General features: G+C 43.0%; 1 protein-coding gene across 1 annotated transcript; it reads left to right on the top strand.

Annotated features, from left to right (window-relative positions):
• Positions 1 to 10,246: 10,246 nt before the first annotated feature.
• On the top strand, positions 10,247 to 16,267 carry LOC123061873 (transcription initiation factor TFIID subunit 11). Its single transcript, XM_044485156.1, has 4 exons — positions 10,247 to 10,650; positions 11,229 to 11,316; positions 15,477 to 15,576; positions 15,863 to 16,267. Exons 1-4 carry the CDS (start codon positions 10,316 to 10,318, stop codon positions 15,988 to 15,990), a joined length of 651 nt encoding a protein of 216 aa, XP_044341091.1. The 5' UTR covers positions 10,247 to 10,315; the 3' UTR covers positions 15,991 to 16,267.
• The last annotated feature ends 368 nt before the right edge of the window (positions 16,268 to 16,635 follow it).

Here is a 16,635-nt window from a genome sequence, read left to right as displayed (position 1 = left end):
CTCCTAGTGGGAGTAGGACTCCCCTTTCCTAGTCCAACTAGGAGACTTGGGGGGGGGGGAAGGAAAGAGAGGGAGAGGGAGAGGGAAAGGGGGGCCGCGCCCTCCCCTCCTAGTCCAATTCGGACTCCCTTGAGGGGGGGCGCGCCACCTCTTGGGCTTCTGCCCTCTCTCTCCCCTCAGGCCCAATAAGGCCCATTACTTCCCCTGGGGGGTTCCTGTAACCCCTCCGGCACTCCGGTTTTCTCCAAAATCACCCGGAACACTTCCGGTGTCCGAATATAGCCGTCCAATATATCAATCTTTATGTCTCGACCATTTTGAGACTCCTCGTCATGTCCGTGATCACATCCGGGACTCCGAACTAACTTCGGTACATCAAAATGCATAAACTCATAATAACTGTCATCGTAACGTTAAGTGTGCGGACCCTACGGTTCGAGAACAATGCAGACATGACTGAGACAAATCTCCGGTCAATAACCAATAGCGGGACCTGGATGCCCATATTGGCTCCTACATATTCTACGAAGATCTTTATCGGTTAGACCGCATAACAACATACGTTGTTCCTTTTGTCATCGGTATGTTACTTGCCCGAGATTCGATCGTCGGTATCCAATACCTAGTTCAATCTCGTTACCGGCAAGTCTCTTTACTCGTTCCGTAATACATCATCTCACAACTAACATATTAGTTGTAATGCTTGCAAGGCTTATGTGATGTGCATTACTGAGAGGGCCCAGAGATACCTCTCCGACAATCGGAGTGACAAATCCTAATCTCGAAATACGCCAACCCAACATGTACCTTTGGTGACACCTGTAATGCTCCTTTATAATCACCCAGTTACGTTGTGACGTTTGGTAGCACCCAAAGTGTTCCTCCGACAAACGGGAGTTGCATAATCTCATAGTCATAGGAACATGTATAAGTCATGAAGAAAGCAATAGCAACATACTAAACGATCGGGTGCTAAGCTAATGGAATGGGTCATGTCAATCAGATCATTTCAACTAATGATGTGACCTCGTTAATCAAATAACAACTCTTTATTCATGGTTAGGAAACATAACCATCTTTGATTAACGAGCTAGTCAAGTAGAGGCATACTAGTGACACTCTGTTTGTCTATGTATTCACACATGTATTATGTTTCCGGTTAATACAATTCTAGCATGAATAATAAACATTTATCATGATATAAGGAAATAAATAATGACTTTATTATTGCCTCTAGGGCATATTTCCTTCACCAACTTGATCAAGGAGGAGAGCTACACATGTTTTATGTTATTTTACCTAAGAGAGAGCAGCAGGAGTGATTAGCTAGCTAGAAATGAGTTTGAGGATGATGATGTGCTACACTATTACTATGATGATAAAATAGCTAGTGTTGGTGGTAATGACTATGATGATTATTATTAGCTAGTGTTAGTGGTGATTAAATAAATACTGTTGGTGGTAATGACTATGATGATGATTAAATAGCTTGTGCTGGCGGATTAGATTCAAGTGGAGGCAACATGTGGTGCACATCGAAAGTACTACTAGTCCAAACTAGATCAAGTTTGGATTAGTAGTATACTTTTGACATGCACCACATATTGCCTCCACTTGAACCTAATCCACCTTCATTTGACACACTGTTATGGACATAATGATGTAAACCTCATAACTGGTATTGTACCAATATTTGTCCTATGGCGCATAAATACACTAAAAATAAAAAAATAAAAAAGAATACTAGTAGCGATGGCGAGAAAACACGCTGCCAGTAGTTACATTAGCAGTAGCGCGGGAGTGAACAAACGCTGCAGCTATTTGCCCTAGCAGTAGCGCGTGCGGGCACGCGTTACTGCTAAGCAATAGCTATAGCGCCTTATTAGTAGCGCGCCTACCCGCGCTACTAGTGAGCACAAAACCCGCGCTACTGCTAGCCTTTTCCCTAGTAGTGTCCAGAAGCCAAAGCCAAGGCTACCACGGTTTCCAGGTACTGCAACTTCACCAGGATCATTTAATCTGAATGGATTCAAGGCACACACACATTCTTCAACAGTGCCAAGAACCCCTACACAAGGCCAAGAATCTCTTCGGACCGATTCTGGAGTTACCAGCAGTGAAGCTACTATTCATGCATCTTGTACAATTAGGGACGCATCTTCCCTCACATGCATCTTGATTGTGAATCCATTGCTGGACTGCCATGCCTTGAAGAAGCCCTTGACTTCTTCCGTGATGCGGGTCTGCTTAATTTTGTGACTGCAAAGGAACACTGGAATGAAGAACTTCTGCTTCAATTCTATGCTACCCTCCACATTCGTGGATACAACAGGGATCCGAAGACTTGGATCCTTGAGTGGATGACAGGAGATGTTCATCATGAAGCTAAAGCTCAAGACGTCATTGAGCTCACAGCCCTGCCCACTCCTAGTGAATACTATGAACCAGGTTGTCAACAACACCAGAATGCTTTGGAGAGCATTTTCCAGAAGCCAGAACCCAACATGAGTCAAATGCTGAGCATGATGAAGCCTTTGCCACGCGACGCTGAATACCCAACTGAATTCTTTGTTGAAGACCTAGAGTATCTGCCCCGCACCATTTATCATATCATCAGAAAGACTCTATGGCCTATCAAAGGACATTCATCTGCAGCGAAGCTTGAAGGAGCAATGAAGACTTTGGTTTTATATATCTTCAATGGCATAAGCTTCAATGCTCAAGACTTCTTCATCAGGCAGTTGGCTGCATCTGGCTCCGACATTTTTGGTCTGAAGTTCTACGCTCCATGGGTAATGTGCCTTATCAAGCTTCACTTTGTCGTCAACTACATCCGTCTGCGCGCAATCATCTTGTATTCTTGCCAGAGGTTGATCTGTCTGTTGAAGCTATTTACCCAGAGCCTGCTAAGGATCCAATCTATCTTCACAACGTTGATTGTCAAAGCTTCACCCAGCCCATTGAAGGAGTTCAGGTCTCTCGTGTTTATCCCTTGGCTGGCAACACACGTTCCCCTCGTGCCCAAACTGACGCCACTGGAAGCACCATTGCCCAAAGGCCTCGGAAGCGATCTCGTGTTCTCAATGACCGAGAGCTTCTCGTCGCGCTACATTAAAAACAAGATAAGCATCATGACTGGCTTAAGCGTCAGATGCAAAGCCTCTTGGTGGACGTCAATCGCATTCGCAATCTTGCCACCAAGAATTCCTTTGTTACACATGAAACCTGTCGAAGGTCCTGGAAGAGTTTGACCTTGCTCGCTGCTGAAGAAGATCTTCAAGATGATGGCTTCACAGAAAGATTCAAGTTTGACTCCACTCCTCCAAGGAATGCTCACTTGCGTCGGACTCCCTCCCTTGAAGACTTTGACTATTCTTCCTCAGCTGCCACGGTGAATGCCAGAGTTATCGATGATTAAGATGATGCCACTTCACCACCTCCACCTTCAGCGCATCTTGACACTGCACCAAGTTCTTTTGCACCACCGGACCTCAACGATGACCCTGCTGCTTCGCCTGCACCTCATGGGAACGAGTAGAAGCTCTATGTCTTCAAACCTTTTTGGTCATTACTGATAAAAGGGGGAGAAGCATATGAGTTGATAGTCTTCAAGCGGGTCCATATGGGTGGTTGATTTACTTTTTGCTACTTTTGCCAAGTGCTTACAACTCTCGCTTTTGAAACATTTGGTTCGTTTTGAGTTGTAACACTTAAACTTGATGGTCGTCTGCTACCTTTCTCGACACTATATGATGCGATGATAAATTCCGCATGTGCGACGATAAATTCCGCACGAAGTCATTTTGCAGACGTCCACTTTTCATTATGCATGTCATTATCTTCATTATATCATTTCATGCATGATTAATTGTCTTCATAAGTAGAAGAGGAGCTCCGCAAGTACAACCTAGCATGTGCATTTGCATTCAAAAGCAAAATACTTACATGCACATCTTCAGGGGGAGCCTTTCTGCTACTTACGAAGACAATACTTAAAACCTTTACAATTTCACATATTTCTATCCCCGTTGAAAACTTCAACCAGTTTGTCATCAATCACCAAAAAGGGGGAGATTGTAAGTGCATCTAGTGCCACCCCTAGTTGGTTTTGGAGTATTGACGACAAACCTGGTTGAGGGACTAATGTGTTTGTGAGAATTGTAGGATAACACATGTAGAAGTCCCTCATTGATTCGGTTTTCCTACCGGAGATGACCCCTAAAAATATATGAAGACATTGAAGTCAAAGATGGTATGTGAAGACATTCACATTGAAGACTATGACAAGAGAAGACATCGCGTGAAGACTATGGAGCGCGAAGACTTAGTTGTTTCGTCGTTCTTTTTCTTCTTTATTGAGTCATAGGGACCACCGTACTGTTAAGTGGGGTCCAAGTGAACCAGTCAGAATGACTGAAGTGATGCTTAACCAAAATCCTATGTCTTTGAGCGAAGACAATGAGAGCAAATCTTATCCAGAGCTGGATAAGTCAGCTTTGCTTGTAGCTCAAGTAAAGTTGCCATGTGTGTTTGCAATCTGACCGTTGGAACACGTGTCAGTTCCTTAGTGACCTAGGGTCATCTAGGACAAATCAGGTCGGGTTGCCTAGTGGCTATAAATAGCCCACCCCCTACACCATAAATTGGTTGGCTGCTTAGAGTTAGTGCACGGCTTTGTCGTTTAAGAGCAACCCACCTCAAAGCCTTTGAGAGAGAAATCCTTGCAAGGACAAAGCCCTAAACACCCAGAGCCAAAGAGTGTTAGGCATCACTGAAGTCTTCCTGTCTGTGTGATCTGAAGACTTATTACACTTGAGGACTGTGAATCCTCAAGCCGGTTAGGCGTCGCGTTCTGAGCATCCAAGAGTCATTGTGGATCGCCGGTGAACGAAGTCTGTGAAGGTTTGGAAGTCTACCTTGAAGACTTACCAGAGTAATTGGGCGAGGACTGGGTGTCCTTAGCTCAAGGGGAATAAGGTGAAGACGCGGTCTTCTGAGTTGAATCTCAGCCTCCCTAACCAGACGTACAGTTGTCACAACAACTGGAATTGGTCCAACAAATCATTGTCTTCAACGAGCCACTGGTTCTATCCTTCCCATCTCTTTATTTGCAGATTGGTCCTTGTGAAGTCATTGCCTGTTTGCATTATCTATTTGTCTTCACTGTGTGACTGCTTGTTCTGATTGGCTTCATACTATCTTCCATCCTGATCTATACTGCCTAGCTGCTATTAGCTTTTGTGCTTTCATTTCATTGAATACTTGACTATGGCTTGCTTAGTGTAGTCTACCTTCCGCCGCATGGTAATAGGTTTATTTCTATCGTTTGTCTTTGAAATTTCCATGTTTTGAAGACTTTCATAAAAATCGCCTATTCACCCCCCCTCTAGTCCACCACTAGCACTTTCAGTTAAGTTATACTTTCCAATCGTGAGAATTTCTTCGAGATGATTCGCTGATCAATAGTCGAAGTAGACGATCCCTTCGAGGTATCCACATGTTTCGAAGTAGTAATCTGACAACACTCCGACGTCCAAGAAGAAGAGCTCCGAGAAAATTATATATATAGAGAGAGGGAGCCTATTGGCATTCCCGTATAGTTAGGAGTCTAATCTTTTAGATCAATTAGACCGGGTTGGGCTTGGAGCTATGTGAGAGAGATACCCTTATGATTGTTGTGTCTCTAGGAGGGTCTCTCCCCACATATATATAGGTGGAGAGGTAAGGAGGGGCACACCACGAGGAGGATTTCTCCTCCAGGTTCGGCCGAACCAAGGAGGAAGTACTCCTGCCTAGTCCAATTCGCCTCCGCCTTCCATACGAAGGGGGTGCCGCACTTTGGGCCCATAAGGCCCACTAGAGGCTTCCCTCTTGAGTTAGCCCAAGAGGGTATCCTTTCACAAATAAAATCTTGGATAACCTAGAAGTTTCTCGGGCCTTCTGAAACTTCACATATATAAATCCAGACTTTCCGAAACCATGTTATACCTTTCCAAATTTCGCGAAACCATTCTGGAACCAACCGGAACACTTCTGGATCCATCAGGAATTCTTTTGGTGCTCATTCTCTCATTTCCCTAGTTGTCATAACTCATAACTACTACCCGTTAAGCATGTGACCCTACTGGTTCAGAAAATAAGCGAATATCACCCCGGATCATTTTTGGCCAATAGTTAATAGTGGGATCTGGACACCCTTGATAAACCCCGCATATTCATGAAGTTCTTGAGCGAACCTTTTGTTTCTGAATATTATTCTCTTTGCTTCGCGATACGTTTACAAAACTCATGGTAGGATTATAGGTCTTCATGTGATCAATAGTTTGATCACCATACCAGTGACCCTCGTTATTGGGTTTTTTTGTTTACTCGTATCCGTATTTCAGTATCCCGTGATCATAATCACATGTGTTCGGACAGACTATACGATAACTTAGTATTGAGTGTGAGACCATATAATATCTCTCTATCATTACAAGAGCAAATCCCAGTTTTGAAGACATACATTTTCTATATACCTGTAAGTCACTTTTATTCACATCTAGTTACGGAATGACATTCGGTAACCCCAAAATAACCATCTGGTATGTTGAACACAATATTATCATTGTCTAGGACTAAGTAACTGTTAACATATTATACGAAAATAGTAATACATCCTCATCTCCGGAGGTTTGGTTATCTCTAATCTAACCCTACCTCCTTATTTGTGGTTCATCTGTCTCTTCGTTAGTTACTTGTTATATATCATATTGTTGTTGTTTATTATGTTGCTAGCACTAGAATCACCTTTGCAATTGTTAGCCTCGCTTTCATATATCGCATACTGCCTAAAATTTGCTAAGTAATAATTAAAAATTGTGATTGTATCTATTCACTCCACCCTCTAGGTCCATCTTGGTCCTTTCAGCGGAAGATCTATTCCTGCCCAAGTTAGGTCGTGAATCCCACCACCGAGTGGTGTTTCCAAGACCAACGTTGATGGAGTTGTGAGCAGGAACAATCAAATTGATGTAATCGGTGTCGTATGTCATAATGATACATGTTTATATCTTGGCTCTTAGGCACTTGTATTCCATGGTGTGATGGAACCCGCTATGTTCAAAGTTATTACTTGTCGCGGAGCTCCCTCCCTTGATAAAGATTTAATGCTTCGTTGCCTGAAGGTGGCACTAGATTACAAAAACGGTTGTCTTGGATATTAATAGTGGGACTCCTGGTATCATTGATTTGGTGATCAAGGAGATTAATGAAACATCCAAGGACTTTCCATCTTGTTCCTTCATTCATAAGGGTTGCCTCTCCATATAGAGGCGCACCAGTTAGCCAAACATGATTTGCAGTCGCCATCATCAGTTGCTGTTAAACCCGCATGGCTATTATTATTATTCTTGCAAACCTTGTGATTGATCAATAAAGTAAAAAGCACATTTTTCCTAAAAAAGACGACTTTTCTGAGTGCTCCTAATTGGTGACTTACGCATCAGTGTGGAAAGCGCTCACAAGCCTCCCGCTTGCGGGCCGACCCAATAAACGGGGCAAGCACTCGCTCGGTTCACTTGTTCCCTGTTCACTCGGTTCCTAGTTGACCGGTAAAAAAATTCTATGAGACCAGGCCTATCTTCTCATCAATTGAGACCCGTGTGAGAACAAGACACCTGTCTCGCACACATCTCAAAAGTTTTCTTCATCGGCGGCCTTTCTTCCTTGGAAGTAGAGATGTCTTGTATGGAGATTTAAGGACAAAACAACGAAGCAGATGTACAAAATGAGAGCTGCTCCTTGACTCGGGGGCATGTGAGAGCAAGAGAAACTGATCGAGGAGCATCGGAAGGGCAAGATAAATCAAATTCCCAAAACAATGACTGCTCCACTAGACCCAAAATGAAAAAAGATGACCGAAAGCTTTCAGAAGCTTCCCAAAATCGGAACGCTCTTCTCCGCTACCGCTGCCTTAGATGGCTCGGCCCATTGCGATCGTTTCAGCCGCCACATACCGTTTGTACTGTTATATGTATTTGGACTATGATCAATAAATAGAACGTGTTTAGACTGAAAAAAAATACTTTCTCCGGTTCTTTTTACTCCGCATATTAGATTTGTCTGAAGTCAAACTTTACCAAGTTTGACCAAATTTATATTAAAAATATTTACATTTATCCCTACTAATAAAGCAAATAGTGCTTCTGGTCGTACGTCACTAAAATTACCCTTGGAGTTGTAAATAATTACCCACCATGCCACCGGTAAGTGGGAAAAAACGGTTCACTTAAATCGCGGATGGCTTATGTTTATTTAAGGTAAGCCCATATCATTCATAACGCGAGGTAGAGTGGCGTGGTGGTATTAGCCTCACGTCTCCATACCTGAGACCCGGGTTCGATTCCTGGTTCTCTCCTTTTCACTTCTTTCTCCTTCTCCTTTTTGTTTTTTCGAGAAATCTTCTCCTTCTCCATTCTCTCCTATTTAGCAGATGGGCCACATGATGTTTCAGTTTTGGCCCAGCCACTTTATTTTTATTTTTTCTATTTTCGGGCACATTCAATTTTTTTTGACTCATAACTTTCAAACCCAAAATCTAACATGTCATATATGGAAATCTCTCAAAAAATCATGCAGATTTTAAATATGCTATTATATTAATCATTTCTAAAATTTTGTTTACGATACAACCTTAATTAATATCTTCTTTACATGTGGTATTTTGGAAATGTCGGTTTACCATTGATATTTATGTTGTTAAATAAATTTGAAACATCTTGAGTATTCAAAAATCATCCAATCTTATGCTTTTTGCGAAACACCACTTATCATGTTGTTTGTTGTGTGGCATCGTGAAAGATTTCAAAGGATTCGCCGATGTTGTAAAGTGTGAGCATGATGGATGGATATTTTTTTCCCGTTGCAACGCACGGGCATGTTTTGCTAGTAATACCTAATGAATATAATATGAAAATATATTCCAAGATGGTTCTAATAATATTGGTGGTGTTATGTGAATGTTAATTATTTTTGTATAAACTTGGTCAAATTTTAAAGAGTTTGACTTCAGACAAATCTAATATGCGGAGTAAAAGGACCAGAGAAAATACTGTAGCAAGCTTTTTTTAGACAAACTGTAACGGCGCTTAAAGTGCTGAATAGGATTCCCCGGCACTACGGCCCACACATGTTTTCCTTTTCGAAAGAACGCCCAACCCCATGTAAATGGGGAGCTCCTATACGCTGCCCGTGTGCGTCCAATCCTTGCGACTTCGTTGAAGCGACGCGCACATGGGCCGGCCCAATCATCTAGCACGCCATGCTCGAATCCCAGTGACTCTAACCAGCCGAGCTAGCTACTTCGAACGTTTTACATGCAGCGCCAGTCTTAAAGTAGAACGTACAGTGGCAAATCCTTAAGAAAAAGTTCAGCATTTATATAATATACGTTGAAGAAATTTTAAAATACAGTTAACTTTTTTGTAAAAAATACTGAACAAATTTAAAATACTAAAATGGACATTTTATGGGTATATGTTAAACAGTTTTTTAATATATGATGAACAAAACTTAAATACACAATGAACATTTTCTAAATATACATTGAACAATTTCATCATATACAATGAACATTTCTGTAATACACAATGAACATTTTCTAATATACGTTGAACAATTTAATAATATACAATGACATTTTTGTAATACATAATGAACATTTCTAATATATGTTGAACAATTTAATAATATACAATGAACATTTTTGTAATACACAATGAACAATTTTACAGTGCAAGGTGAACTATGTTATACGATGAGCATTTTCTTCATACATTGAAGATTTTGTAACACACGGTGAACTTTTTATACAAATACACAATAAATGAGAAGAAGAACAGAAACAGAAAATAAAAAGGAAACATAAAAGAAATAAAATGAAAAGAAAAAAGGAATCAAAACAGAAAAATAAAAAACCTTAACAAAACAACTGAAAACCTACGAAACAGTGAAAAAACTGGAAGAAAAATCCATAGAAGAAAAACGAAAAAAACCCGCAAGAAACAAGGAAAACAGCAGCGAACGAAATCCGTACGTGGGCCGGCCCAAGTGGCGACTTGCTTCAGCGAAGGCTCCTCCTTTTGACGCCTGCGGGCGTCAAATACGATTTGCCATGTAAATGCCCGCTTCGCATTTGCTCGCCTCTCGTTATAGGTGGAGGCCCACCCATGGGATGACTTCGAGAAACGAAATCCGGGCAAGCCCATGAAGGACCGGGTGCCACGCTGCCCCCAACTCGCAGTTCCAGAATCGTCTTCCGTTTCGTCGGCGACCCATGAAGGACCCCTTCGAGGCGGCCGTTGAGGAGCAGGAGTCCCCGCCGGATTCGCCGGCGCCGCCCGAGGAGGACCCTGCCACAGCGGTCCCCCACACAACCGCCGAGGACTATGACGGCAGCGCGGGTGCCGGTGGTTCGCGCGCCCCGCCGCCGCGGCCGCGGCCTTCGGCGCCAGCCGCGCCCTCGACCTCCGTCGCCCCGGCGGCGGCGAAGGCCAAGGTTCGGGCCCATAAGGAGCAGGACGACGACGACGACGAGGAAGACCCCATGGAGGTCGACCTCGACAAGCTGCCCTCCGGCACCAGCGATCCCGACAAGCTCGCCAAGATGAAGTCCGTGCCTGTCTATCCCATCCTTGACCTAGCTTTAGTTTCTTTGGTTATAGAAATTCATTGAAAATTTCACCTGCCTAGCTTATTTCTCTGATAAAATATTTATGCGTTTGTGAATCAGCTAGTCTGCGTACCCTAATTTGGCCTGAGTTGACCGAATAAATATCATTTACTACTGTAGTAGGGAGCGTGTAGCTGTCTATCGAATTCAGATGTTTGAACAAACATTTTAGTATTTTAGCAATATTCACCTGTAACTCCTTCTAGTTAGTAAATCTGATGGCCGGACCTGTTCAAATGATGATGATCTATGAATTGGGAAAGGAAGATGTTCTCAATTGTTTGCAGCATAATCATAATGACATAGCAAATTGGCATTTTTGCAGTTCCTGGGATGTGCGATGCTTCGATTGCCACCTCCTGACCTTTTTTATTAAAGATCTCCTGTTCCCCTCCTTCAACTTTAAAGAAATTGGCCTTTCTTTGCTTCTACGATTGTGTTCCAAATTGCATAGAAAGCACATGTATTGCATCTAGATGGAAATTATGTATTAAGTTCTGACTGCTTCCATCTGTAGTGCTTTGTTATCCCAATTTACAGAAGACCAGATGAACCGGTATGAGTCATTTCGGAGATCTGGATTTCAGAAATCTAACATGAAAAAGGTAAGACTGCTTCTATCGAAGTTAACTTGAATCATATGAATTGAAGAATTTGGTACATGTATCAAGCCCACCTGCCTCAGTTAGCCTCATTTTTTGCATTTATTTGAGATTTTTTTTTGCATTTATGGTAGAGTTAATCTCTACAATGTGGATTCTTTTCTTTAATTCATTAACATCTCGCTGGAGTTGTCATACATAGGTTTGCCTGTTAAAGCACATCTATTATTTTTCTAACATCTTTCCTTCGTCAAATGCCTTTTTGGAATCATACTAGTATATCATAGTCTTACATGTCTTATATTTGCTAGATTGTAGGTGTAGATAAAACTTAATGATAGTTGCTTTCACCAAAGTTGGGGACTAATTCCTTTTACATATCATTATCATTTGTCTGTAGTGATTATAATGCCTTACATTCCTCAAAATTAAAGCAAAACTTGAAAATATCTGTTCATACTGAGTTATTGACAGCTAAGTGGGCTTATATAATACTAGAATCATTCTAAAGGTCAACCTTTTCCTTCTAATATTTTCCGCCTATGTTGTTTCAACATAGCCTTGTGATAGGCTTGGCGAGCCAACGTCAAAACTCAACCACTCTTATGGAGATGAAAACCAAAATAAAATCGTCGGGGCGTAAGTGTAACCCTCTTAGCGACGCGCCATATCGGAACCGGGTGTGGTGTCAAATGGGCAACGGTCAGGCCGTCACCCCCTGGTGGTGTGCCATATCTTGATCTGGATACGGTGGCAAGTGAGCAAGGATCGGGTCGTCACATCCTTAGTGATGCGCTACATCGACGCCAGGGTGTAGTGAAAAATGAGCAAGGGTCTTCGCATTTGACTCGACGAGTGCGAAGGGTAAGGAAGCTAGCCGAGCCTAGGAGGATCCGCTTAGGCAACTGGAACGTAGGGTCCTTGACAGGTAAGGGTAACCTTCGGTAGCTAGTTGATACAATGGTGAGAAGAGGTGTTGATATCCTCTGCGTCCAAGAAACCAAATGGAGGGGACAAAAGACGAAGGAGGTGGAGGATACCGGCTTCCAGTTTTAGTACAGGGGACGGTTGCAACAAACAGAAATGGAGTAGGCATCTTGATCAACAAGAGCCTAAGTATGGAATGGTAGACATCAAGAGGCATGGGAACCGGATTATCTTGGTGAAGCTGGTAGTTGGGGACTTAGTTCTCAATGTTATCAGCACGTATGCCCCGCAAGTAGGACATAATGAGAACACCAAGAGGGAGTTCTGGGAAGGCCTAGAGGACATGGTTAGGAGTGTACACGTTGGCGAGAAGCTCTTCATAGAGGAACCCTCAATGGCCATGTGGGTACATCTAACACAAGTTTTGAATAGATATGTGCATAGACAGGGACAACCCGACATCTGGGCCGGGCTCGGGCTCCATTTCCCCACCCGAAAGCCCGTAATGGCAACAAATGTTTTAGTATCCTGAATACATTTATTTTAATTGAAAATGACACTGTTCATGTGCTTCGGGTCGGGTCTTGGCTTGGGTTTTTTGCTTGAGGCTTTAACAAGCCTGGCCCGAAACCCGGTCGGGGTATGAACAGGTTTAGTTTTGAAGGGGTGCATGGGGGCTTTGACTATGGCGTCAGGAACCAAGAAGGAGAAGATGTCTTAAGCTTTGCTCTAGCTTATGACATGATCGTAGCTAACACCCTCTTTAAAAAAAGGGAATCACATCTAGTGACTTTTAGTAGTGGTTAGCACTCTAGCCATATTGATTTCATCCTCTCGAAAAGAGAAGACGGGTCTGCTTGCCTAGCTTGTAAGGTGATACCTGAAGAGAGTGTTGCCTCAGCATACGCTTATGGTGGCTGACTTCGCTTTCGGATTCGTCTCCAGTGGGATAAGCGTGCCAAAGTCGCTAGAACGAAGTGGTGGAAGCTCAAGGGGGAGGTAGCTCAGGTGTTCAAGGAGAGGGCCTTTAAGGAGGGCCCTTGGGAGAAAGGAGGTGATGCAGACAATATGTGGATGAAGATGGCGACTTGCATTTGTAAGGTGGCCTCAGAGAAGTTTGCAATGTCCAGGGGAAGTGGAAGTGAAGCTAAAGATACCTGGTGGTGAAACGATGATGTCTAGAAGGGTATTAAGGAAAAGAAAGTTTGTTTCAGACTCCTTACCTGGATAGGAGTGTAGTGTGTAGACAATATAGAGAAGCGCAAGGTGGCAAGGAAGGCCGCAAAGCGAGCTGTGAGTGATGCAAGGGGTTGGGCGTATGAGGACCTCTACCAGCGCTTAGACACGAAGAAAGGCGAAAGGGACATCTATAAGATGGCTAAGATTTGAGGGAGGAAGACGAGGGATGTCGACCAAGTCATCAAATGCATCAAGGACGGAGGAGACCAGCTCTTGGAGAAGGATGAGGAGATTAAGCATAGATGGCGGGGTACTTTGACAAGTTGTTGAATGGGGAGAATGAGAGCTCTACCATTGAACTGGACGTCTCCTGTGATGATACTAGTAGGCGTTTTGTGCGGCGAATCCAGTAGTCTTGAGGTCAAGGAGGCTTTAAAAAGGATGAAAGGAGGCATAGCTATGGGCCGTGATTGTATCCCCATTGTGTGGAGAAGCCTTGGAGACATAGCAATAGTATGGCTAACTAAGCTTTTCAACCTCATTTTTCTAGCAAACAAGATGCTAGAAGAATGGAGACGGAGTATATTAGTACTAATCTTCAAGAACAAGGGGATGGATGTTCATAGTTGTACTAATTACCGTGGAATTAAGCTGATGAGCCGTACAATGAAGCTATGGGAGAGATTCATTGAGCACCGTTTAAGAAGAATGACAAGCATGACCAAAAATCAGTTTGGTTTCATGCTTGGGAGGTTGACAACGGAAGCCATTTTCTTGGTACGACAACTTATGGAGAGATAAAGGAGCAAAATGATTTGCATATGGTGTTCATTGACTTGGAGAAGGCCTATGATAGAATATCACGGAATGTCAAAGTCCCAATAAAGTACATTACCCTCATCAAGGACATGTACGATAATGTTGTGACAAGTGTTTGAACAAGTGATGACAACACTGATGACTTCCGGATTAAAATAGGACTGCACCAGAGGTCAGCTTTGAACCCTTATATTTTTGCTTTTGTGATCGATAAGGTCACAGGGGATATGCAAGGAGATATCCCATTGTGTATGCTCTTTGTGGATGATGTGGTGCTAGCCGATGCTAGTCGGTCGTGGGTTAATAGGAATTAGGAAGTTAGAGCTATGGAGACAAACCTTGGAATCGAAAGGTTTTCAGCTTAGTAGAACTAAAACCGAGTACATGAGGTGTGGTTCTAGTACTAATAGGCATGAGGAGGAGGAGGTTAGCCTTGATGGCCAGGTGGTGCCTCTCAGAAGGGCACCTTTTGATATTAGGGGTCAATGATGCCGAAGGATGGGGATATCGATGAAGATGTGAACCATCGAATCAAAGCCAGATGGCTGAAGTAGCACCAAGCTCCTGGCGTTCTCTGTGACAAGGTGTCATAAAAGCTAAAAGGCAGGTTCTATAGGACGGTGATTCGACCCGCAATGTTGTATGGCGTTGAGTGTTGGCCGACTAAAAGGCAACATGTTTAACAGTTAGGTGTAGCGGAGATGTGCATGTTGAGATGGATGTGTAGCCACACAAAGGACCGGGTTTGGAATGATGATATACATGAGTTGGGGTAGCATCAATTGAAGAGAAGCTTGTCCAACATCGTCTGACATGGTTTGGGCATATTCAACGCATGCCTCCAGAAGCTCCAGTGCATAGCAGATATGCATGGCTAAAGCGCGCTGATAATGTCAAGAGAGGTCGTGCAGAGGAGTTTGTAAAGAGAGATCTGAAGGATTCGAGTATCACCAAAGAACTAGCTTTATGTTTCTTGTGCTAGAACCATGAGTTGGTTGCGAGACCTTATGGGTTTCAGCTCTAGCCTGCCCCAACTTGTTTGGGACTAAAAGCTTTGTTGTTGTTGTTGTTGTTGTTGTTGGATGGTGACCATGTACCTGGAGTCATCAGGTGTATAATATGCTTAATTGGTGGCACTGTGGCAGGCACGAGTGTTTGATGTATTTTCTCATTAGTGGATCAAATCAGTGTGTGCTTAGATATTTATAATTGACTTGTTAGTTTATTTATTTTTGCAGCTATTGGCGAGTATCACTGGCAGTCAAAAGATATCTATGCCAACCACCATTGTAGTATCAGGAATAGCAAAGATGTTTGTCGGCGAGGTCATTGAAACAGGCAAGTTCATAGTAGTTTGCTTATCTACATTGTTCCTTGTGGAACCATCGAAGTTTTTTGCTTACGTGTTGGCATGGCAAGCAACTAATCTGTTTTTTTTATGTTTCTTGAACTGTTATGTTAATAGTTAGCCTTCTGTAGACTGTAGTTATCCCTGCCAAAAGTAATTTCTGTTCCTCGGTTCAAGATATGTATAATATGTGAAACACCTGTTGTTTGTTAGTAAACTGTTGGTAGGATGGTTTCCTTTGTTATGATTCTAAACAATTGAACCTGCATATTGCAGCAAGAATAGTTATGAGTGAAAGGAAAGATTCTGGACCCATCAGGCCTTGCCACATCAGAGAAGCATACAGAAGATTGAAGCTTGAAGGGAAGATCCCAAAGCGATCCGTTCCTAGACTCTTCCGCTAGAGTCGAAGCATCGTTGTTGATGTAAGTCAGGCGTCGTATGATTCTCTCTCGGAGTCAAAAGGTTATGGTAACTGTAATGGAACCTCGGCTTTGCAATCTCCATGCGTTCCCACACTTCTACTTGCCATCACACAGGAAGGTGATTGTAGAGAGAACGAAGAAAAATAGTAGCCGCAGCGTGATGGTATTTTATGGTGCTCGTTACTCGTTGGAAGTTGTGACTGTTTCATGCTTATTTACTATTGGTACTCCGAGTGGCGACCTCATCAAACCCTGATTTTGTTCTTGCTAAATTGTCCGAGCAAAAATGATGTACCTGGCCTGAGTAACCTTGGCCGGGCGGCGACCTCATCACCACTCGCCTGCCTTAACTCCTGGACTCCCAGTGCCTGCTCATCCAGAAAGACATGGATATGTCCCTAAGGGAGAAGTCAGAGCTACCTAGTCATCAGCGACGTTTTTGGCCAATTGTTTGACATAGATCAACAAAGATGTCGTGTAACCCCACCAAAAAAAAAGAGGATGTCGTGTTGTCGTTAGTTGTCCACGGTAAAATCGGGGGCATTTGTTTGGAGAGAAATGATGATGATGACAGATGATGACAATTTTGTGACAGCCTTAGCGGTTTTCCTCTGTTTGGCTGTG

Source organism: Triticum aestivum, chromosome 3A, assembly GCF_018294505.1.
Source record: "Triticum aestivum cultivar Chinese Spring chromosome 3A, IWGSC CS RefSeq v2.1, whole genome shotgun sequence".
Taxonomy (NCBI): Eukaryota; Viridiplantae; Streptophyta; class Magnoliopsida; order Poales; family Poaceae; genus Triticum; species Triticum aestivum.
Note: the sequence above shows the minus strand (reverse complement) of the source record. Positions and strands in the feature narration are given on the sequence as shown.